The 25206-nt window shown below is 39.1% G+C and overlaps 1 protein-coding gene across 1 annotated transcript; it reads left to right on the top strand.

Moving 5' to 3' along the window:
- Positions 1-8042: 8042 nt before the first annotated feature.
- On the top strand, positions 8043-13587 carry socs6b (suppressor of cytokine signaling 6b). Its single transcript, XM_084120781.1, has 3 exons — positions 8043-8383; positions 10709-13114; positions 13274-13587. The coding sequence occupies exon 2, from the start codon at positions 10826-10828 to the stop codon at positions 12416-12418; it is 1593 nt and encodes a 530-aa protein (XP_083976907.1). The 5' UTR covers positions 8043-8383; positions 10709-10825; the 3' UTR covers positions 12419-13114; positions 13274-13587.
- Positions 13588-25206: the final 11619 nt, after the last annotated feature.

Raw genomic sequence — 25206 nt, 5'->3', positions numbered from 1 at the left:
CTGGCTCGGCAGGACTGACGGGAAGCTCTGGCTCTGGCTCGGCAGGACTGACGGGAAGCTCTGGCTCTGGCTCGGCAGGACTGACGGGAAGCTCTGGCTCTGGCTCGGCAGGACTGACGGGAAGCTCTGGCTCTGGCTCGGCAGGACTGACGGGAAGCTCTGGCTCTGGCTCGGCAGGACTGACGGGAAGCTCTGGCTCTGGCTCGGCAGGACTGACGGGAAGCTCTGGCTCTGGCTCGGCAGGACTGACGGGAAGCTCTGGCTCTGGCTCGGCAGGACTGACGGGAAGCTCTGGCTCTGGCTCGGCAGGACTGACGGGAAGCTCTGGCTCTGGCTCGGCAGGACTGACGGGAAGCTCTGGCTCTGGCTCGGCAGGACTGACGGGAAGCTCTGGCTCTGGCTCGGCAGGACTGACGGGAAGCTCTGGCTCTGGCTCGGCAGGACTGACGGGAAGCTCTGGCTCTGGCTCGGCAGGACTGACGGGAAGCTCTGGCTCTGGCTCGGCAGGACTGACGGGAAGCTCTGGCTCTGGCTCGGCAGGACTGACGGGAAGCTCTGGCTCTGGCTCGGCAGGACTGACGGGAAGCTCTGGCTCTGGCTCGGCAGGACTGACGGGAAGCTCTGGCTCTGGCTCGGCAGGACTGACGGGAAGCTCTGGCTCTGGCTCGGCAGGACTGACGGGAAGCTCTGGCTCTGGCTCGGCAGGACTGACGGGAAGCTCTGGCTCTGGCTCGGCAGGACTGACGGGAAGCTCTGGCTCTGGCTCGGCAGGACTGACGGGAAGCTCTGGCTCTGGCTCGGCAGGACTGACGGGAAGCTCTGGCTCTGGCTCGGCAGGACTGACGGGAAGCTCTGGCTCTGGCTCGGCAGGACTGACGGGAAGCTCTGGCTCTGGCTCGGCAGGACTGACGGGAAGCTCTGGCTCTGGCTCGGCAGGACTGACGGGAAGCTCTGGCTCTGGCTCGGCAGGACTGACGGGAAGCTCTGGCTCTGGCTCGGCAGGACTGACGGGAAGCTCTGGCTCTGGCTCGGCAGGACTGACGGGAAGCTCTGGCTCTGGCTCGGCAGGACTGACGGGAAGCTCTGGCTCTGGCTCGGCAGGACTGACGGGAAGCTCTGGCTCTGGCTCGGCAGGACTGACGGGAAGCTCTGGCTCTGGCTCGGCAGGACTGACGGGAAGCTCTGGCTCTGGCTCGGCAGGACTGACGGGAAGCTCTGGCTCTGGCTCGGCAGGACTGACGGGAAGCTCTGGCTCTGGCTCGGCAGGACTGACGGGAAGCTCTGGCTCTGGCTCGGCAGGACTGACGGGAAGCTCTGGCTCTGGCTCGGCAGGACTGACGGGAAGCTCTGGCTCTGGCTCGGCAGGACTGACGGGAAGCTCTGGCTCTGGCTCGGCAGGACTGACGGGAAGCTCTGGCTCTGGCTCGGCAGGACTGACGGGAAGCTCTGGCTCTGGCTCGGCAGGACTGACGGGAAGCTCTGGCTCTGGCTCGGCAGGACTGACGGGAAGCTCTGGCTCTGGCTCGGCAGGACTGACGGGAAGCTCTGGCTCGGCAGGACTGACGGGAAGCTCTGGCTCTGGCTCGGCAGGACTGACGGGAAGCTCTGGCTCCGAATCAGCGCGCTCTGAGCTTGACGGGACCAGCGGCGGCGAGGGCTTTGAACTGGGCAGGACCAACAGCGAAGAGGGCTTTGAGCTGGACAGGACCAGCGGCAAAGAGGGCTTGGAGCTGGGCAGCGATGAGGGCTCTGTGCTGGGCAGCAATGAGAGCTCTGTGCTGGGCAGCGATGAGAGCTCTGAACTGGACGGAACCAGCGGCGAAGAAGACTCTGAGCTGGGCGGGACCAGCGGTGAAGGCTCTGGGCTGGACGGGACCAGCGGTGAAGAGGACTCTGAGCTGGACGGGACCAGCGGTGAAGAGGGCCTTGAGCTGGGCGGGACCAGCGGTGAAGGAGACTCTGGACTGGACGGGACCAGTGGCGAAGGAGACTCTGGACTGGCGTGAAGTGCAGGCTCGGCTGGACTGGTGTGAAGCTCTGGATCGGCAGAAGTGACGTGAACAGTCTCTGGATCAGCAGAAGTGACGTGAACAGTCTCTGGATCAGCAGAAGCGACGTGAACGGTCTCTGGATCAGCAGAAGTGACGTGAACGGTCTCTGGATCAGCAGAAGCGACGTGAACGGTCTCTGGATCGGCAGAAGCGACGTGAAGTGCGGGCTCAACCTCGCCCACTATGAAGGGAGACCCACAAAATAGCAAAACAAAATCTATATATTGAACCAGAGTCCATCTGGGGTCAGTCTCAGGCAAATAAAAACTCACGTCCTGATCCAGTCCCATCCAAAAGCAATCCTTGAGTTCCCCGTCGTCCAGCGGGGCCAGGTGGCAACAAGCCACAAACTCACCCACATAGTCTTCTATGGGGCGACCATCCTGGAAGATGGAGCAGAGTCTAGTTACTGGGTCCATGTTGTCATTGCTGCTGGATCTGGGTATGGCGAAGTCTTCTGTCACGAACTGCTCAGAGACACGAAGTAGGAGATCCAAATGCAGCTTTATTTTGTGGGGCAATCCAGAGGCGTAATCCAATGTACAGGCAAGGGTCATACACAGGCAGGCAGTCAAAACAAAGAAAGAAACAAACAAACAAACAGGCAGGGACCAGAGGCAAGAGAGTAATCCAGGGAACAGGGCAAGATAATCAGAACCAAGAAACACGAAAACTAGGAGAATAATCAGAACCAAGAAACACGAAAACTAGGAGAATGCTCAGAAATGCAGTGAGACACAAACAAGACTTCGCGGTGAGTGAATGAATGAACAAGGTATATATAGACTGAGACTAACAGGATGATAAGACAAAGGTGAATGCAATCAGTGAATGAGGTACAGGTGAATGTGATCAGTGATAATGAGTCCAGGCAGTGAGTTCTGGGAAATGTAGTTTGAGAGTGATAATGGTCTTATGTGGAGTGCCCTCTGGTGGCTCTCAAGGGCAACTCCAGCTGGTGATCGTTACACATAGCAATAGACAGCTGTTCAGTGGCATATATTTAATTTGAACATTGCGTGCATGGACACTGTGAAATGAGTGTTAAGCAATATTTATATTTTTAATATTAATGCACACATATATCTATATAGTAATATTCACTATGATTATATATTTCATTTAATAATTTAATTTAATTTGATGTGATACAATCTTAGGCATTTGAGGGACTGATTTCATAGGCCTATGTTCTGTTTATTTCAGAAACATTGCACTATTACTATTACATTTTTACTAAGCAATCATCAAAAACACTGCAATGCTTCATGTAATAGGCTCCATATATATATATATATATATATATATATATATATATATATACAGTATATATATATATACAGTATATATATATATATATATATATATATATATATATATATATATATATATATATATATATATATATATATATATATATATATATACTGTATATATATATATATATATTTATGTTTATTTTTCAAAATAAACAATCATTTTTTCAAACATTTCCCCGACCTGCCCCAATGTCGACCACACATCGACAGAAAACCTGATTTCATTATTTAAAAATGAATTAAAGTTTGCTTAACAAGTTTGTCATTGTGGCATACAGTAAAGTTATGTCTGGAATATACTGACTGTGTGATATTTATAGTTGACTAACAACTGTGATATACATTTTATTAGCCCACACAGTTCTGCACATTTTCGTTCAGTTTGCATTTGCACAAACATATAGCACATTCTTCGCATAAGACTGTGCAGTTTGCAAAAGCGCTTCGGTCTCAGTCACAGCAGTGCATAACAGCTACGCAGTTTAAATATTTAATTCCTCCACGGAGGTGCTATCACACCTCTTGATGGCAGCATCCCCCTTTCCCTAGATATTTAAATATCACAAACAGACAGGCCCCAGGGTAACAGTGCCAGTCAGGAGGAAACGGATACACAAGGGGGGCAAAACAACAAACAAACCCTGGAACCGGTACAGGAAGCTATATGAAAATGAAGCTTGTCCATTCCTGCCGATGTTAGTTACTTTCAACTGTAGCCTAAAGCGTTGTGTTGGTATGAATAAAATAAGCAGAGGTACATCTGAAGGAGGCGATTGAGATACCGGTGTCTGGTGCAGATAATGAGGGGTACCAGAGAAATCTTAATTTCAGCATTATTTTCACTTGCAGACAAAGTGGAAAATGAGAAATCAAGCAAAGCTAGCAGTGGAGAGACATATCAAACAGTGAGTTTGAGAATGCATTTAATGCTTCGGCACATTTCAGGGGCGTGTCTGGGTGAGACATCGAAATGTGTTCTGCTTCTTACAGGCAAGATGCTGTTAAAATAGCTGTTAAACCAACAAAGAGCACTTTGCATTTGTTTACAATTTTGTTCTGCTTTGTTTGCTTGTAAAACCTTATTGTCATTCATTTTGTATTTATTGTTAGTAGATGATGTTTAATCAAATGACAATGACAAGTGCAGCACACACCAACAACTCTCAGTCCTATTATTTGAAATGTGCTTCAGCTCTTTAACTTACAATGGAAAAGCACTTGAAGAGAACCAATAGACCAAAATATCCTCTAAAGTAGACAGTTTATTGTATTAAACAATACAAATTCTGTGGAATTTTACAGGAAAATCATATATTTGTTTTGCAGTAGGCCTATATTTTCACAAGCACTGTGGTGTCTTTTATGATTCATCATTGTCATTTTCCGCAAGCAATCCACAAGTATTTCAGTCAAGTCACATTGATTTATTTAGCACATTACAATACATATGGTTTCAAAGCATACAAAAATAAACAGTATTAAATGTTGCAAAGTTCTTCAATTATGAAACAAATGGAATTTCAGCTGTAAAACAGCTATAAAAAGACAATAGTGTTATTATTCAGCTCTGCTCAATTTAGTTGATTCAATGTAGTTCAAATACAGTGTCAGTGTTGAAAAGTTCATTTTCAAATATAAAGCAGCTCCCAAGAAGATAAGTGTCATTATTCAGCTCAAGTCGGTTCAGTGTTGATTCAGTAAAGGAATCTAATATTTTAGCACCTCTCAAACTGGAGTCAAAGCTCTTTTCCTCCGATGTTAATGTCCTGTGCTGACGTGCGCCGCTTGAGCTGTAAAGGAGACTCGGGTCAGCTCTCTCAGTTGAAGAACGAAATGAAGCCTTATGTCGACAATCAGCCCTGATTTGCGATCCTTCATTCACATCACTCCATCACACAGGGAAGACTTTTGCAGTGAATGAGAACAGCCAGTTGGGTGAGTCATCACACGTACCCTCACACTGGGCTCCATCGCCCCCAATCAAACTCATTGTCCTGCTGCTCACCAGCCCTCTGCGTGCACCTGCTAAAGGATGGCCCGTCATGACTGCTTAATATGACCTTCGACCCTCGCGAGCATGTCAATCACTCTTGCTCATGTTTTCCATCTGGCCTCGCCGCCAATCGAGGCATGAAAACATGTCAGATGACATTGAGTCCGAGGCAGTTAATGCTATCACGGGAAAGTAATGCGAGCTGTCGTGGCGGTATTTGTCACGTCACTGTTCAAAACTACTGGAGATTATTCGTTTGACATACAGACAACGTAACGTATAATTCTGAATGGCCAAACAGTGTTTGTTTACAGATCACTTCATTCAATTAGTGAAAACTAAGCTTTATTGAGTGGATGATCAAAATACAGTTTTTGACATTTGTATTCAAACAAAAAACATTTTTTTGGGAAAGACTTTGGGAAATTTGGGAAAAAACTGCAATATCCTGTCAAATGACATCATCCGTAATTCTGTGCCAACAAGGCAGGGATTTATTGCATAAATAATAATACTAAAACAATGTTCTAAGTAGAAGTCATTTTCTCTAAAATGCATTACAGTAAGAGCAGAACCCATTGCGATGCCTATGAGAGAGGTGTTTGTTTAACTCTTATCACTGAAGGTAATTATCCCTCTGCAGAGTATCTGTCTCCTTGTTGTAGCTTTCAGTACACCTGACCACAACAGCCCACAGCTCTGTCAGTTAAACAGGGCGGAAAAAACAACACAGAGAAAGAGTATGACATCAATTAGCCTGGCCTTGGCATGCATAGGCGCCCTCTAAATATTACTGACACTAATTAGACCACACTTTAATCATCTAAAAGTCTGATGTGCAAAAGCACAGCAAAAGGTTTTTTTTTGTGTTTTTTTTGAGCAGCAGTTAAAAAGACTGGTTTGCTTTTCCTGGGTTTCTTAAAAGAAGTACCAGTAGCTTCATATATACAAATGATCAAAAATGACCTTAAGGTTTGATAGATTGAATCTGTTCCCAATAAAAGTAACCCTGAGAATATCTATATTTTGTTGTTTAAAATTGTACAATAAACAAATAACAGCTCTCCAATTATGATCACAATAATGTCACAAAAAAAGTATTTTTTGTTAAATATGAAAAACACATACATTTAAATAATTAAAGAAATAATTAAATTCAGAATCAAAGCTATATTCAGAATGAATCGATATTCATATAGGACTACACATAACCTTGTAAAATATGTTGGTAGTATTAAATCACCATGAAATAAAATTTTAGAATTCTTAGTTTTTTATAGTTGCAGTTGCAGTGATTATTATAAATGATTCATCCATGTAGGCTACATCATTAAAAAAAAAGAAATCATATGCCCTCGTAATCTTTAATCAAACACGTTAACCTTCTCTCCCCTTTAAAACGGCATCTGTTCTCTTCATGACATAGTCTATGTCTCAGCGGAGGGTGGGACTAAATAGCCTATCCTCCGTAACAGCAAACTGGCATTCAGATCTACATCCATTTAGTTAGAAATTATGATTTGAACAATTCCCGAAGAACTAAATCTTATCACGCCTTACATTTTTCTCATGCAGAAGCAGTTTCACTCTTATATAGCCTAGCCTAGGCTATGTCACAATAGGGGAGAAAGACAATCACAATTTCTGGTTCATGCCAACTTTAAACAGCTGAAAAATAATTTAATCCCTGTAATGATGAAAGCATTTACCTGTTGCCTTCTTCCATAATCAAGACTAAACATTGTAGGGGACTAAAGGGCTATATTTTTCACACTTTATAGCCTACACCAATGTAAAATTTGGAATGTGTTTATTTTTGTTTATATCTATGAACAGTCTTGAAATCTCAAACAGAAAAAAAAAATATTACCACCATTATCCATCCATCCATCCATGTTCCTTATTCCCGCTCATTTGCAGGGTCCGCTTCACACGCACATTTGATTTAGTAATACAACCACTGAGAGTTTTGGGACACTCACACACAATTTGGCATTATTGTTATCAACCAAGAAACAAGATACTGTTCATTTAAAAGGGCTATATGTAAAAAATTGTATGTATTAGGCCTACTCGCTTATGTGTGAACAGCTTATAAATAAACTTAAAAAATAAGACTTCCCCCGACTTCCTATAGGTTGTCTTAACTTGTCTATGAAAGCCTGTTGACTGATTTTTACGTGAAGGATTCAGGACATTTTTGATGGGAAAATCAAAAGGATGTGATGTTTACATGCGCTCCTAAGAGACTCTCTTCCATTCAATGATAGGCCTACATGAACTGAATGCTTATGCAATGTAAAGAAGTAAAGTGCTATTTTTTTTAAGCTGAAACCATAAAATGCAAGTCAACGGCTGCTGTCACTTTAAGAGTCAAATAAACATAGGCTACAGGCTAAACAAAATGAATACCTATGGCTCCTGTCCTGATGACATAGCCTATATGAGGTCTTATGAAGCGAAATATTACAAAAAATTACAAAAACATGATTGTGTTCGCCAAAATAAACTGGAATTACAACAAATAAACGTGACAACATATAAACGTGACAACTGACTTGGCATTTATATATATATAATAAATTAAATAATAGTATTTAAATAATATTTATGTGGTTTCTTGTGCTCACCAAGTAGACTGGTGTTCCGACGAGCATCAAAGGTCTCCTCCCCTCTTTCACATTCACTCCCATGATGCAACAGCAAACAAAGAGGGCAGAGGAAAGAGACATTATATGGAGAAACGGCAGCTAGCTAGAGAAAAGTTTCAAACGCCGAAAATAGACACAATTCAAAAAGTCCACAGCGTAAGGTGTCACTTCATCGCAAAACGCGGTCATAAACTGCCCATTATTAATCGTCTCTGTGAAAATTGAGTTCGTTTTTGCGCTGTTTTTGTAAGTGCAGGTATCAGCTAACGTTAGTCGTGAAGTAATAATGTCTCTTAATGTGATTTCATAACTCTCCGGACACTGATATGACCACTCCTGTTAGTTGACAGTGTATTCAAGGAACATCAGGTAATGTATAGTTAATATATGTGTGGAAATATTGATGGCTAGTGTTGTAGCATTAGATAGAAGTAATGTTTATTATACAGGGCCTGTACAGGTTAGCCTGAGTGCTAACTGCTCTTAAAGCGTTAGCTCGCTCATATTTATGAATTCAAGAAGTGTTTTATTTTGAACTTTGAAATGTATAACTTGTTAGCAGGGTGACAAATTCATATTATAGATCTATTATCAGCTGATTAATCACTTTGTTCACTTTACATACTAGATTTAATCCCTGTCAGACAGGCATCAATCAGACATAACTACTTAACCTACTGTAAAATAATGCCAGTATTTTGTGAACGTCAGCCTTCCTTGATAACAAGACATTTGCTTAGATTAAAAACGCTGTTTTGTGTGCAATATGGTTTCAGTTATTTTGAGTTAATCTGGTGAATCTCGACTGAATCTGTGCTCATCTATTGAAAAAATAGCCCTCAAAGTCAACATGAATTAAAAACCCTTGTAACCCTGTTTACTTTATTGGTTCATGTGTCTGATCTTAGTGTGTGTGTGTTTAATTTGTGCATGTTACGTCCATGTTATCTCTTTGGGTAGATGATTTGAAATACTTTCGTGAAGTTGACATGTCCTTCTGTGCTGTACTCCATCTAAATCTGTTGTGCAGTATTTAGATCCCATTCATAATTATGTGTGCAACTTCTATTAGAAAGAGACTGGTAATCGTGTTGAACAATTTTTTCATTTATTTTTGCTGATATTTCCGTTTCAGCTTTACCATTAACTCTACTTTATTACTGACTCTACCAATTTAGACTACGAATACCAGCCAACAGCAACATTCTTAAGGGTATTTTGATAAGTTTGGAAACTTCCCCTGCTCAATTTTTTAAATTTGTTTACCTATATTTTTTTCTGACGAAAGACAAACATAAATGTTGATGAAAGCCAAAATATTAAATGTCACAGATGTATATTGACTGAGTAATCCACTATTTTGTAGAGGCCTAGAGGGGGGTCAAAATGATAATTTATACCAGAGATTTGGAGCCAAATTACAGGGGGTAAAATTACTTTAGAAAGATGGCAGCATCACTATTTTATTTTTACACAGAGATTGCTAGGTCTTTTAGTTAAATCTGTTGACTTTAGCAAGCTTTGTTGCATTAGCCTATATGGCAACAGTGAACGTTAAAAAATGGGAAAAAGCACTTCTTGTGTTTTTTGCCCCAAGTTTGCATTACTGTAACTCAAGAAGTATTAAAGATATCTTAATATGATTTTAGATGCTGATTATTAACAAACTTTTCTTCTGAAATCTTCCAATCCCATAGATAAGGGGATCTCAATGCGGCTTAATGTTCAATTTGTTTTGGTTTTTTCCATTTTCATTGGTCAAAAACCAAATGTGGTTCCCTTTGCACACAGCTGATACTTTTTGCATTTAATGGGGAATGTTGTAAATAATAAATAATGTTGAAACTAGAAATGTATCTTGTTTCCCTCTATCAAAACAATTGCATAAAACACACCTCTCTGAGTGCTCCGGTGAAAATTGTCATTTTGTCCCCCCTCTACAAAATACAGTATTTTGGCTTTCTTCTTCATTTACGTATTTCTTTCACCAGAATTTTAGCCCGGGACCTCTGGTTTAGTTGACACGGAAAGACCTATAAGTTAAAGTAATATATTTGATCTATTGTTTAGATAATTACTCAACTAGCCTATTTAAATAAGTCATTTATTTTCAAGTGAGAATACACTATCGTTCAGAAGTTTGTTGTTTGTAAGATTTTGTAATGTCTCTTATTCTCACCAGCTTAATATTTTTGTAGCAACTTTTGTAAAAAATAAAAATTGTAACGATACAATTTTTTTTACTGTCACTATATTAATCAACTGAATGCATAGCCTACTTGCTGAAAAAAGTATTAGTTAAAAAAACATACTTACTCCAAACTTTTAAACCGTTGTGTATGTAACTTAACAATTGGACATGACCCAAAACAAAGACGAAAATGTGACCATTTAGACCAACCATTGATTGTAGTCTAATATTCATTTAATTATTACTTATTAATTTATTAGACACTTGACAGAATTGTTGTGCTTTTTTGTCACTGCGTAGGACCTCTCAAGATGAGCTAGTCTAGGCAAAAAGGTGTATAAACTGGTGAAAACCTTATACAATTGTATTGATTTTATAGTCTCATTGCGAAAGTAACATTAGTTGCGATCATCTTTTTATCCTAAATATATTGAATGTTTATGTAAGATTTCTCTGTGTTTTACTCTATATTAATGTCTTTTTCAATCCTCTCTGTTTTGTAGGTATGGCAGTTGTGGGCCTTATGTGATCAGCTATGTGTAAGTGTTCACAGTCATCTCCCTCATCCCAAGAACATCACGCGTAATCCCCCTCCAAATCATTAAGGGGGATCTTTCAGAATGAAGAAGATCAGTCTGAAAACAATAAGAAAGTCATTGAACATTAAAGGCAAAGAAGAGAACGAATATGCCGTATCGCAGCCGGACCTGGCAGCCAGTTTCTCTGCTGAAGACTCTCTGTTTGGAGGATGCTACAGCAAAGATTTCGTCAGCAGCGACCTGGATAACGAGGACGAAAAAAGATCCAAAGTCCGATCTAAGAGCGAGGGTCTCATGGGCACCTTGAAAAGAAGACTATCGGCGAAACAGAAACCAAAGGTCAAGAGTGGTTCTCCATCTGTATGCTCTATAGATGATGATACCTTCTCCTCCTCTTCGGCACCCATTACTCTAAGTGACATAAAATCCCAGCGTTCCTCCCGCTCCACATCCGTCCATAGTCATCATTACAGTCCCACCCCGTGGCCTCTCAGACCAGTGAACTCCGAGGAGATGTGTGTCAAAATGGACGTTAAGGCATTAATGAACTCCTCAGATCCAAGTCCTTCTTTCAACGGTGTGCGCCAAGACATCCTGAACCTCCAGAGAGAGTTTGAAGAATCTAGCAATTCGTTGAAAATCACCAGACGTGTGCCAGACCACCATTCTGGTGCTCAGAATGCTGATTTGCACCTTGAAATGGATGAACATGTGCCTGTTGTCATTGGTATCGCAGCTCAGGATTATATTCAGTACACAATGCCTTTAGATGATGTACTCTATCCTGACGACGAAGGTTCGCACTCCTTTTGCTTAGATGGCCCCACACCCATGGACGTTGTTCCGCAGTCAGAAGGATCTCTTCATGTGGATGAGGAGCCTATTGTCCAGGACCTCCTGTCACCAGACATCTTCATGGAGTCATCATCGGTGAACCAGCTCTTTTTAAACACTGCAAATGTCTTACTGCAGGGCTCCAGACTCGAAGCCCCTCTTTCCCCCATGCTACCTCCATTGCCCGATAGTTATCTCCAGAGAAGCTTCTCTCGGTTTGGTGGTACTCACGCTCAGGTTGCAGAGAGAGTGATGCAACATCTCAACTTTGACCCCAACTCTGCTCCAGGGGTGCAGCGGGTCTATGATGCTGTGCAGAACAGCGGACCCATGGTGGTTACTAGTCTCACAGCTGAACTGAAGAAGCTAGCCAAGCAGGGTTGGTATTGGGGTCCCATCACCAGATGGGAGGCAGAAGAAAAGCTGACAAATCTTCCAGACGGTTCTTTTTTAGTCCGCGACAGCTCCGATGATCGATATCTCCTAAGCTTGAGCTTTCGCTCACAGGGTAAGACGCTCCACACGCGGATTGAGCACTCGAACGGCAGTTTCAGCTTCTATGAGCAGCCTGACATTGAAGGCCACGTATCAATTGTGGATCTCATTGATAATTCGGTCAAGGATTCAGAGAACGGAGCGTTCTGCTACTCCAGATCCCGCTTACCGGGTTCCGCCACCTACCCTGTTAGACTGACCAATCCCGTTTCAAGGTTTATGCAAGTGCGTTCAATGCAGTACTTGTGCCGTTTTGTTATTCGCCAGTACACGCGGATAGATCTGATCCAGAAATTGCCTTTACCGAACAAAATGAAAGATTACCTGCAGGAAAAGCACTACTGAACGCAGTAAATCCGGACTTGCTACTTGCACTTTTTGGATAACACACCGAAGCAGGTTTCGCAAACATTTCAAGAGTTTTGTTACCATTCAATTACACGTTTTGTTGAAAGAAAAGATGTTTGTCGGTCTGGTAGAGTAGATAATTCAGTGGTTTGTGAAGAAACGCAGTGCCAGAATGTTGTTAGAGTGTTTGGATCTCAATGTCGGAGCATTTTTCGCATGTTCTCTTAGTACTGTAGCATGTGATTTTGTTACAGTCAAAGACAGTCCAGTAATTTTCTGCATATCCCACACTATGAAATATCAGCACACAACTCCAAGCTCCAGCTTATTGTAGGGCATTTAGAGATTCTTGGCAACAATGCACAGAGGTATAGATGCCTTAATAATGGCCGCATGTTTGTGAATGCATAGACTACATTCCTCCTCGCCCCTTTTTTGAACACACGACTTTTGTTGTACTAGCCATTGTTGTGTCATGACCTTATTCAAAGGGAAATGTACTATACAATATGCCAAATTATGTCCTCTCACCCTACATATGATCTTACCCTTCTGTGGAGTTACTCTAATAAGCTATATTAGCTGCTCATATTTGTCAGATCATATTGTCAGATCACCTTTTTTTTTGCATTTTTTAGCACATGTGATGCCAAGGTTGGGTGCCTTGCTGAAATTCGTCTTTGCTGTAGCTCAGTGGTTCTCAATTCCAGTCCTCGTGACCCACTGCTCTGCACATTTTGTATGTCTCCCTTATTTGACACACCTGAACCAGATCATCAGCTCATTAGGTGAGACTACATGAACTGAACTGAGTGTGTCAGATAAGAGAGACATACAAAATGTGCAGAGCAGTGGGTCACGAGGACTGGAATTGAGAACCACTGCTGTAGCTAATTGATTTTGGACTGTATGATTTGTTCTTTATAACAGTCATCTTTTAACAGGCATGCAGTTATGTTATAAACGCATCTGGACTTTTCCCCCTTGCATTGTTTAAGTGTTCATTAGAATAACTTATCATTGTTTTAAAACAGAAGGGTTTCCTTTTATGGACTATGTCAATGGTACAGTTTAAAATCATCTCTTTTTGGGAACATAATTTGCTTACTGATATGTTGTAACTTGAACTTGTTCTCCAGTTCAAAATAAAAGTTTTATATGGTTAATATCTGTCAATTCCTTCTAATGTAAAACTACTTGACTTGCATATAATCCATATCTTTAGAAATTCAGCGATCAACATTTGACTTATTTGGTGCACTAGAACAGAATTAAATGTGGTGGGTTTAGATTGATGGTCAGTTGTGCTCCATTGAGATGCTGCAGTGCTGTTAATTTACTGTTTTTGTATGTGAATTAATGGTCTTTTGTAAAAGTGGGTAGCGTGTGGGCTTTAATATTGGTTGCCAAAGAGGCTTTGCACTGTTTACTCCATCCAGCGCATATGCACATTTTTAATAATTTCTTACCCTTTTCTTTCTTAATTTATATTAATATTATTACTATTACCAAGCAATTTGAGCCAGGATAATTAAACTTTGTATGTTTTTGTTTTGTTGACCTCACAAGACCAACAACTCCTTTACAACAGCTTTTGGCTGAATCAAAACGTGCTTTTTGCAAACACAGCGTCACATTCCATCAAAAAGATATGTTGAACACAGAGATGCAGTTCTCTTCAGACTCCAAAGACATTTTTTTAAGTCAAATGTTTTGTTTTAGTAGTTGGACAAACCATCTCATTTTCATTTTTTTGACCCGCTCATAGTGATGAAAACGTTTAATTTGATGCCGCCATGAGAGAATCACAGTGTCTGTCCGTCACCATATGGTGTAATGTAGAAGAGCAAAGCAACATTTTGCTGATGCCAGCTTTTCTTTTAAACCATAAGACAGCTGTTAACTTTAAGTTTTGATAGTACATTTCACTGCCTTTAAAAGACCTGTGGTGGATGAAGAAAATCTTACTCCTGTAAAAGTATTAAGTACTCCTTTTTAACTTTACTTGAGTAAAAGTACAAAACTACTTCATTTTTAGTGTACTTAAAGGAGAACTCCGGTCAATTTTAACATTGAGCTAATTTTTTTGTAAATTTGGAGTGCTGTCAGTACAGAGAACAACGACAAAAATCGGTGTTGCCTACACCATGTTATCCTCTTTTTAAAATTAGCACCCTGTTGACTTCAATGGGGCAAGTTTTAAACCTGCTTTTAGCCTCTTAACATCCTTGATGTGTCATTACAAGTGCCCAGCCAATGTGAGTGATTCCTTCAGAGTGAACGCGGTGAATCTGACTGCAGTAGATGTGAAAGATAAGAATAAAAATGTTAAGTTAATTCGGCCAGCGCTCATACCTGTTTATTTCCTGTTTTCGGTCGAAGTCCACAGTAGTCGATTGTCGAGTTCTCCACTGTTGCTTAGTTACCTATGATCACGCGCGTGAACTCGTCAATCGACTACTATGGACTTTGACTGGGGTGGGGTGGGGGCTGTTATGGCTTATTTGGTTGCCCTATAGGCGAATTCAGCCATCACCCCAACCTCTCCACCCAAAATATGTATAAAGATGCAACAACATTGCATTGACATGCTTTTATTATAGAACTAAAAAAAAAAAAAAAAATGCACCAAATAAAATAATTTTGTAAATACCTATTTACAACTCAACTCTAATAACTATTAAATAATAAAATATAGAGAATTGACTCAAATCCGCTTGCTTCCATTTAGTGGGATTACACTTCACCTGAATTTAAAATGTAGCACTTCTGGTCTTCATTGATGCAAAGTCATCCATGACTTTATAATATGATAGCAGTTTGTATTATTCTAGGGAGGTGTTGCACAAGGAAACGTATTGAAAATGTTTGTTTAGTGAGTGGGGCAGTAATGACAAATGCTGAGAGCGGATTTCCTCATCTCGCACAAAATTGGACACTCAGCTCTCAAATATTAGACTAATCAGATATATATCAAATATCCGGAATATACTTCCACGATTGACCATTGAAATAGTGTACCTTTAAATTGTAAAGAAATGTGTAGGATCCATCTTTGTAAGTCCTGACCTAAATATATATTTTTTTTAGGCCTGCAATAATAAATCCTAAAATTCGGCATTAGTAACTTTTTGCGCCATCAGTTGGGAATGCACTCAAGCTCTGAGGATCTCCCCGTGGCTCATTTTCAGTCAGACTTGTGAACTGTTGAGATCTGGTCAGAGAGAGTCAACACTGTTGACTCTCTCTGACCAGATCTCTGTATTTTAAGTTATTAGGTGTGTTTGACCTAAAGCGGTGATGCGCAGACCGTTCGGTGTATGACATCAAAGTACCACGTGAGCGATTCGAAAGCATATGAGCTTCTTCTCTCTAATCGCTCTTGCGGTACTTTGATGTCGAGAACAGATGCAAACGGTCCATTTCATGTATGAATCGTTCAGTGCGGAGTAAAAAGTATGATATTAAGCTTTGGAATGTAGTGAAGTAAAAGCAAAAGTACAGATAGGCCTACTTGAAAAAAGTTACTTAAGTAGGCCTATGGTAATGAAGTAAAATATGTCCACCATTCATTTAATGAAAGCCAACATCTGCCCTGGTGGAGGTGATTGTTGCTCAGGGGGTGTGATATTTACATGCCCTGGACTTGAGAAAGCATAAGATCCTTAGTTAGTTGCCCTGTAATATCTTCTGAACAAGAAAGACATGAATCATTCAATACTATCTTAACCAGCATCCTTGCATATTGCTTTAACCCAACCAACTGTAATCCATTGTCAGTAAAGATTCACTTAGAAAGCTGCAGAAGTATTTTTTATCTCATTTCGTCATGTTGGCTATTATGTTGTCAATGCATGATTTGTCAATCCCCTACATCACTGTGACCCTATAGTAATCCATTCTGTTAAGGCTCTGGAGGACGCTTTATTACAGGTGGTGAAGGATTTCTGGCTCTGTTTAATACTCCCTCCCTTCTGTTTTAATTGGTTTCTTTGGAATTTCACATCAGACTCCTCTGAGAGCTTTCTCCACTCCACTTACCGGTGCAAATGCCTTCTATGTTTTAATCAAAATTACCACTTTGGATATGTTTGTCTATTGAGGTAACTCAGGTTGTTTGACATAAATTACACTACATACACTTGTCATTCACATAATCTGAGCATCAAATCACTGTATTTAAATGTACAAATATATAAAATAATTAATTGAGAGACAACACAAAATTCTCATATTTAATCATTTAGTCATATTGGGTTAGCTATATACTCCAAATACTATTTCTACTACTATTTCATTGTTCCTGTACACTTCATCCTCTTTTATTAATAACTTCGGTCTGACAATCAGTACAGCTTCTGGATGTTTTTGTAGTATACTCCACCACTCGCATTTCAACCTTTGACTGTTGTGCATGAAAAGCCCTGCTGACATGCATCCACCAAAGCTTATAACATCCACCATATACTTCTTTCAAAGTCACAATTCTTGCGCATTCATCCTTGAATTTCAAATATAATTCTCAGTTTACTCTCTACCTGCTGTAAATAATGTGGTCTGGGTACACGTACCCTGTTATTGACATTATCATCTGTTTGTTTTGTTTGTTTTGTTTGTTTCATTTAATGGCAATGGCACATGATAAGACTGAATGCTTCTTCGGTTCACTACTGATGTGCTCAATATTAGGGTATATTCGTTAACTTCAAATGCTACATTAGAGATTAAACACTAAATTAGGTTTTATCCTGTCTTCTCTGGAAAACTCATGTGAGTTTGACTGGCAAGGCCAAGTTTTTTTTGAAGTATATGAGTACATTTGAATATTTCACAGAGGAGCGAAATGTCACAGATGAAACAATCCAATCACATTTCCATATAGCCCGAGGTGGCGTTTCTCTCCTGGCTTGATGATGAGGAAACGTTATCTGGACCGACACCTACGAATGTCAAGTCAAGTCAAGTCAAGTTTATTTATATAGCGCTTTTCACAATACAGATTGTATCAAAGCAGCTTCACAGTATTAAATTAAAATAATACATCAATGCTTGTTTCTAGTGGAAAACGTCCACATTTGGTAATGCTGATCAATAGTATTGTTGATTGATTAATTTAATTAAATATCCCCAAATATACCCAACTGAGCAAGCCAAAGGCAACAGTGGCAAGGAACCGAAAAACTCCATCAGGTAACCTAATGGAGAAAAAAAAAAACCTTGGGAGAACCCAGGCTCAGTCGGGGGCCAGTTCTCCTCTGGCGTTTATGAACTAGAATGTTGTTTCACACTGAATAAATATTGTAGACCACCTGTTATGTATTCATTTGACCCTGTGGCCTGTGCAGTACCTTCAGCCTCAGCCTTTGTAGAAAAACAACTATAGTCCATGATTTTGTATTTCCTTTAAAGATCAGTAACACAGAAGAACTGCTCTTTAAAATTTGCTTCTTGAATTATTTTTATTTATTAGATATATGAACATCATATCTGCATTATTTTAATGCACTACACCTCAACATCTCAGATTCAGTCTCTTTAAGAGCATAAAGAGCAAAAATTGAGTCTGTAGTAAATCACAAAGGCATTTGCAGCCTTACAGTGGATCTCTACTAGAGACCTGCGGAGTTGAGCTTTTTGTCACATTGACGCTGTCTTTATCTGTGAGCCATGCCATCTGTCAGAAACCCCAGAAGACCTCTTTCTGAGCACACCATGTGTCTCCACATAAAAGGGTGGCTTAAACAAACAGTACTGCGCGGCACCATACCTCACTCGCTTGAAGATTCATTATTCTATGAGATTACCCTAAGGGCATTTCCAGATGTGGCTTTATATAACCCAGAATTCACCTGTTGTTCTCAGTCGTATACATCTAGCCGATATGACACTTTAAATCATTAACATCGAATTAAGTTAAGCTTAAGCTAAAATGTGAGAAGATCAGATGGTCTGCAAAGTTTTAGATGTGGTTTTCCAGCTGTGTTTTGGTTTCAGGTGAGCTGTTTTACTAGCATATTAATGGGATAGCCTGCAATCGTGTCCCATGAGGATTCTTGCTCAGTTTGATAGCATCTACAACACTCCAGCGTCACTTTTTCGTCACTTTCTGACATTCGTCAATATCCGACGCACAAAGCACCCTTTAGCGTCCATATGAGACGCATAACCCTACCACATACCTAAACCTACCCATAACCGAAGCGTCTCATATTGACGCTAAGGGTGCTTTGTGCGTCGGATATTGACGAACTTTCGAAAGCGTCAGTTACCTGACGCCTAAACCTACCCATAACCGAAGCGTCACATATGGACGCTAAAGGGTGCTTTGTGCGTCGGATATTGAAGCATGGTTGAAAGTGACGCTTTGGGGTGAGAATGTGTTGAACACTCTGCTTTGCTTGTTGCTAATTTTCTCAAAATTTACAGGAGGGGAACATTAAATGATCATGATCACAGTATGCCTTATCTGATTAAAGGATGCTGATTACAGGAAAATTCTCACTAGTAAACCTTCTTTCGCAGATGGAGATTCACTTTTCACAATTGTGCATCAGCTAAGTAAAATATATACTATATAAAATATATGAAGAGTTCAGATGCAAAAGCCTCTAAGTGCCATCTGAAATTTTCTTCTAGAATGATCATTTTTTTATCAAGCTCGTATATTTAAGTTCAGTAATTTCACTTAAATGACAATTAATAGGTAATCTTCATTGCCATTTAAGTGAAATTACTGAACTTATATATATGAGGTTGATAACAATTATCATTCTAGAAGAAAATTTCAGATGGCACTTAGAGGCTTTTGCATCTGAACTCTTCATATATATATATATATATATATATATATATATATATACTATATAAAAAAAATATATATATATAATTTATTTAGGTCCATAAAAATGGACTGATCTTTCAATAACTGATATTTTTATGACTTAAGGTGGATGTTTGTTGTCTCCTTTTCGGGTTTTTTTGTAGAGAAACCAGATTAAAAACAATTCCCACTGTACATCATGGAAGATCTATAGCAACAAACTTAAAATTTCAAACTCCTGAAAGCCCTCATTTTCATTCTTTTGATTTCTTTCTCTTTTTTAAATACATGCCTGCTTATTTAACAGCTAGTTGCTTGGTTTAAATATTTCATAATCTGCAACTGCAAACCTTCTCTGAATTATTAGCGGAGCAGGTTGCTTGTGATTTTGATGAAATAAGAATGTGCACCATCCATAATGCACTACACATTAAACAAAGTCTTTTATTGCTGGTGCAGCAGGTAGCCTCTTTGGGATCAACTTGGATGCAATCTCTCAATAAATAAAATATAAATGTGTAATTTCTCAGGAAACAAAATACTTAAATATCAAGCTAAATATGTATGTAAGTGCTAATAAATAAAGACAGTGGTGTGTGATTAAAAAAGAGGTCTGAAATGATCAATCATGACAAAGTTGTGAAAAAATCCTTTTTTTAAAAGATATTAATTTGGTGCTGCCACTTTTGCAGGTGTTTGAGATTCACACTTCTCGGCAATAATAAATGTGTGGTTTCATTAATTTAATGTGTCACCCAGGAGATCCTTCCTTAAGTCTGGCCTAAATTATGCCAGAATTAAAGAGGTTATCGTAATTCAAAAGATTTATTAAAACACTATTAATATTAAGCTGCAATTTTGTTTTTATCTAACACAATAATATAGCATTACAAAACAACTTAGCTGTTTAAAACAATCCGGTGATGGTGACTTAACAATATTGTCAATAGTTTCTTTGTTTTAGAGTAACAATAATTGAAAGCATAAAAATTAATAAATATCCTTGGTTATTGTTATATTAACTAATGTTAAAATATACAACCTGTAAAATGTTTAGTATATGAAGAAATGAACATTAAAGTCACCATGAAAAAATCAAATCAAAATAGATCATTCTTATTTTTTTATGGAATATTAAAGTATTAATGTTAAATTACTTAAATTAAATTATTTATCTGTCCACATCATTATTTAAAAAACATTCATGTGCCCTCGTAATCTTATCACTGAAGTGAGCTCCTCAGCAGACTTTTACCCGAGAGTCAAAGCGGCTCGTTGGAAGACTTCGAGTGTTGAGGGTGCCATTTGGGACAGGGCCTAATCTCTGCTGCCACGTCATCAAGCACCGCTGAGGGCCGGCTCAATTTGAAGGATCCTTGGAAGGCAGCCTTAAGGCCCTGTCCCAAATGGCACCCTAAACTTGTGCGGTGTTCTTACAAGTCGACATTTTCGGGACTTAATGCTGCTTTGACTGCGGAGCTCGCTTCAGTGCGGGCTCGACAAAAGTGGGCATCGAGGGTGCACACGAGCACCCTTCTGAAACCTAAAATGACAAATGGGACACCCTACAGTCTTGTAGACAGTCATTGTAAGTTCACAAGACCGAAAGTGCATAAGAAGTGTGCCATTTGGGACAGGGCCTTAGTTTCGCGTCCTTCATTCAGCTCATTCTGAAGGATGCATCGAGTGTATCATTCGCATCCTTCAATCACTCACTATATTTTGCTCACATTCCAATTCACGAAAAAGTAATGACGAAAAACGAGTCGGCACTGAGTTTGTCTGAGTTCATTATAAAATGTAAGAAAAAATAATAATTTTTTCGGAGATTAATGCATGTTATCTTTTGTAGACAGTTGTCATTCACTGTAATGCATTAATAAGAAGCCAGTTTATAAAGTTTTTTAAAGTCCCCCTGTTGTCAATAATTGTATCCCTTAAAACTCATCTTTGATCACCAAAATTACATATTTAAACGTTTTTGAAACAAGAAAAAAAACGTTTTTTTTTTTTTTTTCAAAAAAACTTGCCTTTTTCTCGTAAGGCAAGAAAAAAAAAGTCTTCATGCCTTAATATAGCTTGAATGTATCTCTACACCCTTGCTTCATTTAATATACGCAGATACATGAAAATGCAAATGAGCCCCGCCTCCACTCACTCACACCAGCTCAGAGATCCACTTGGTCGACTTAACTGATAAATGCGGCACAATCATGTCACTCTTTACAACGTTGGACACATAAAGGTAATTAATATGATTAGCCTTTTGCTTGATTATCAGACAGCTAATAATGTGTAGCTAATGTTTCACAAACCATGTTCCCGTTCGCCATCTCAGTCTGCCTTCTAAAAATCAGCATCCTTAGAAATGCTTTGTATAACTTAAGATCGTCAGTGGAGAAAGGCATACAGTTCACCATAACAACGTCATATACACAATTCACCTGTTATATTGATATATATTATGAATTTGCACATGGTTTGTCTTAAAGCATATTAAAAACAGCACATAGACATATGAACAACATTGAAAACATGATTTTAACCACAGGGGGTCTTTAATAAAAAAGTATTGTTTCCAACATTTAAGTTTTAATAGTATTTTCATGTTGTGACTATCGCAACTTCTATTATAGCTAAACACTCTCAAAGCATGCATGCCTATTGTTCATGTTAATATGTTAAGTATCGGCTGACTGCACATTAGCTCGCTAATATAAAAATATACTTAACGAATACTAATACATGGACATGAAATATTGATTTGAGTTTAAAGTATTTGATTTTACTTCTATATCCGTATCTTACCTCTATATCTATCACTTCCTCTACAAACAATGTATGAACACTGCAACAATATTACAGTATAGTAATACTGTAATACTTCTACACTAGTATTAATACTTATATTAAAATGTTCTTTAAGATCATTTTCTTTACAATCAACAACTGAGATGCATGAAAGAGATCCGAGTTTAAAGGAAACGTGAATCTGCAGTGTGATATGAGATGTGAAAATAGTGCCGGTTTCAGTTATCCAGATGAGCAGATTGACAGTTTTGCTGTAGAAGATGCTGAATATTAGAATATTATATGTAATCAGTGTTTTTAAGAGAGTAATAATAATATTAACATATTCAACCTTGATGTTACCGTGAATAGAAAAATCTATGGGCTAAACCGAAACTATGAGATTGTTCAAGCATCATCAGCACACCATGTGCTCATCATTGTGACAATAACTAGAAGTGAGGAGTGTGCTCTTCTCTCAGGCTCACTGACTTAATGAGAAGTAAGTAAAGGGTACATAACAGGAACCAGCAGATGCCCTTATTTATTATTTACATACAGCCACTGCCATCCTTTAGAGACAGCTTCTCAGTTGGCATCACGGTCTACAGCTTACAAGACAACCAGGAGGCTCTGAGAACAGAGGACAAATGCTCAAACTGGTCTCTTGTGCTGGTGATTGTGAGATTATTAAAGATTCGCTTTAATGCATTTGACAAAATAACTAAATTGCCAAGACACCAGACAAATTTTGTTTGTATTGTACTTGCATTCAAAACTGAAGTGCTCCTCTGAGGACTATTTTAAAAGATCCAACATTACTGATTTTTGGACATTACTCTTCTAGAATTGCTGTCCCACGCATTTCAAACCGGAGCAAATTTATGACCAACTTTTTTTCAACAGATTGGACATAAATTTTATGATAAGCCATACTCTGTTAAGCGATCTGAAAATCACAGCAGATGGGGTATGAAAAAAATGCTTTAGATGCAGAAAAATGAATGCTGTAATGTCAATATGCTCTGGCCAAGTTTGACACCATAAACCATTGTCTGCGACGGAGCCAGCATGCAAAGTGAACTATTGCATTCAAACAACCTGTTCAGAGGCCATAAAGTGAGAAACTGTTTGGGGCCACAGGACAAAGGATACACACTGATATATTCACACACTATATTTTACCTAAACGTTAATTAGTAGGCTATTAAAGTTCTTGAGGATTTAAAAGTATTGTCTTTGTTTATTATTATTATTAATACATTAAATTAAATATAAATTATATAAAATTATATGATTTTAAAATCCTACAAATGATGCTTATTTATTGACAATAATAATAAATTATATATATATTTTTTTAAACTATTAAAAATATATACATTTAATTTATTAAATATAATATAAACAAATAAAATATAATTAATTTTTCCATACAGATATTTAATCATTGGCATGTGCATTGTACAATTATTTACATATGTAAATAAATATATAGGCCTATATACAAATCGTATGTACATGTGAATATACATGTGTGTCTGTGTGTAGCATTGTTTAATATTTAACTTTAAATAAATGTATATTTAATATGTATATTTAAAAATACACACATATATGCATATATATATATATATATTTTTTTTTTTTTTTTTTTTTTTTTTTTTACAAAAAAATGTAAATGATTACAGCATATTATGTAAAAACACTGTTATATGGGAAACATCAGTACTGTACAGTAGCTTATTCAGCGGGTTAATGCAATGTCAGGGTGTAATGAAGATTGATGGTAGTGTTCCAGGTGTAATGGAGGCACAGAGGAGCCTAACATCTAATTATGTTTTAATTACTACAACTGTAAGCATCGTGCCATCAGCACAATATCTGCCTCTTGCAAGCAGAGTTGCATTCTTTTTTATTTTATCATCATCTTTACAGTAAAATCATTCTGATTCAAAGACAATATCTAGTGTCTCAAACTATTTTGTTCCATTTCAATTGTCTAATATCTTGCTTGGGCTATGCGTGCTCCAGCACAGGAAGCAGCAGGCTGAGAGTTGATATCCTGATGCAGCTAAATGCCCGGTAGAGATGGCCGTGGGTTCTTCTGTCCCTCATGTCTGTAAAGGCCAGCTTGGCGTGAGTCTGCAGTGCTCGGGCTGATTATGGAGCTGCGTATGCCATGTGTCAGTGGGTCACAGATTGGACCAATGCTTTGCCACTCGGGCTCTCCCAGCATGCATCCCACAAGGGGTACGGACATCAAAAGGCCCCGTGTTGCACTCATGCTGGAAAGATGAGGAGGCTGTGCCTTTACCATCTGAACGGGGACGGAGGACACTAACACACATTACAGCCCAAAGATAGATGCAGCGACATGAAATATGTTCCTGTTGATGGCGAGAGAGAGGGACAATGGGAGAGCTTGAAAATTGATTTGCATTTGCTTGATAGGTCATTTAGGATTTTTCACCCTAGACAAGAGAGGTAACACGTTTAACTGAGATAACAAATGAGAATGTGTTTTTCAATGGGGTGTTAAGCGTAGAATCTGGTCAATAAATCATTCATTGCACAACTCCCTGCTCTGCTGGGTTCTGGTCTGTCACTAAACCATCTGATCAAATCTATTTCAGTAGATCAATGCAAACACACAATCAGACAATATTCATTTGGGCAGCTACACTATCACTGTCAGTAAGATTTTTCTTTAAAGAAATCATACTTTTATTGATCAAGGATGCATTAAATTGGTCAAAAAGTGATAGTGAAGACATTTATAATGTAAAAACTTTTGAAAATCTTTTGAACTTTCTATTTATCAAAGAATCCTGAAAAAAAAATGCTTCACTGTTTCCACAAAAATATTAAGCGACACAACTGTTTCAGGATTATAATAAGAAAAAACGTTTCTTGAGCACCAAATCAGCATTTTATAATGATTTCTGAAGGATCATGTGACACTGAAGACTGGAGTAATGAAACTGAAAAATCAGCTTTGCCATCACAGGAATAGATTACATTTTAAAATAGAACATTTTAAATCGTAAAATTGTATTTATTTTTTATTTCATATTTTTTAATGAAATAAATGCAGTCTTGGCGAGCATAAGAGACTTCTTTCAAATACATTGAAAAATCGTGGACTCCAAACGTTAGTGTATGTAGACAGTTC

The sequence above is a fragment of the Abramis brama genome (assembly GCF_963993115.1).
Source record: "Abramis brama genome assembly, chromosome: 7".
NCBI lineage: Eukaryota > Metazoa > Chordata > Actinopteri > Cypriniformes > Leuciscidae > Abramis > Abramis brama.
This window is presented reverse-complemented; position numbering and strand designations above follow the sequence as displayed.

Excerpts from the sequence above, each read along its gene's own strand:
- socs6b (XM_084120781.1), top strand. The coding sequence starts at position 10,826 with ATGAAGAAGATCAGTCTGAAAACAATAAGAAAGTCATTGAACATTAAA.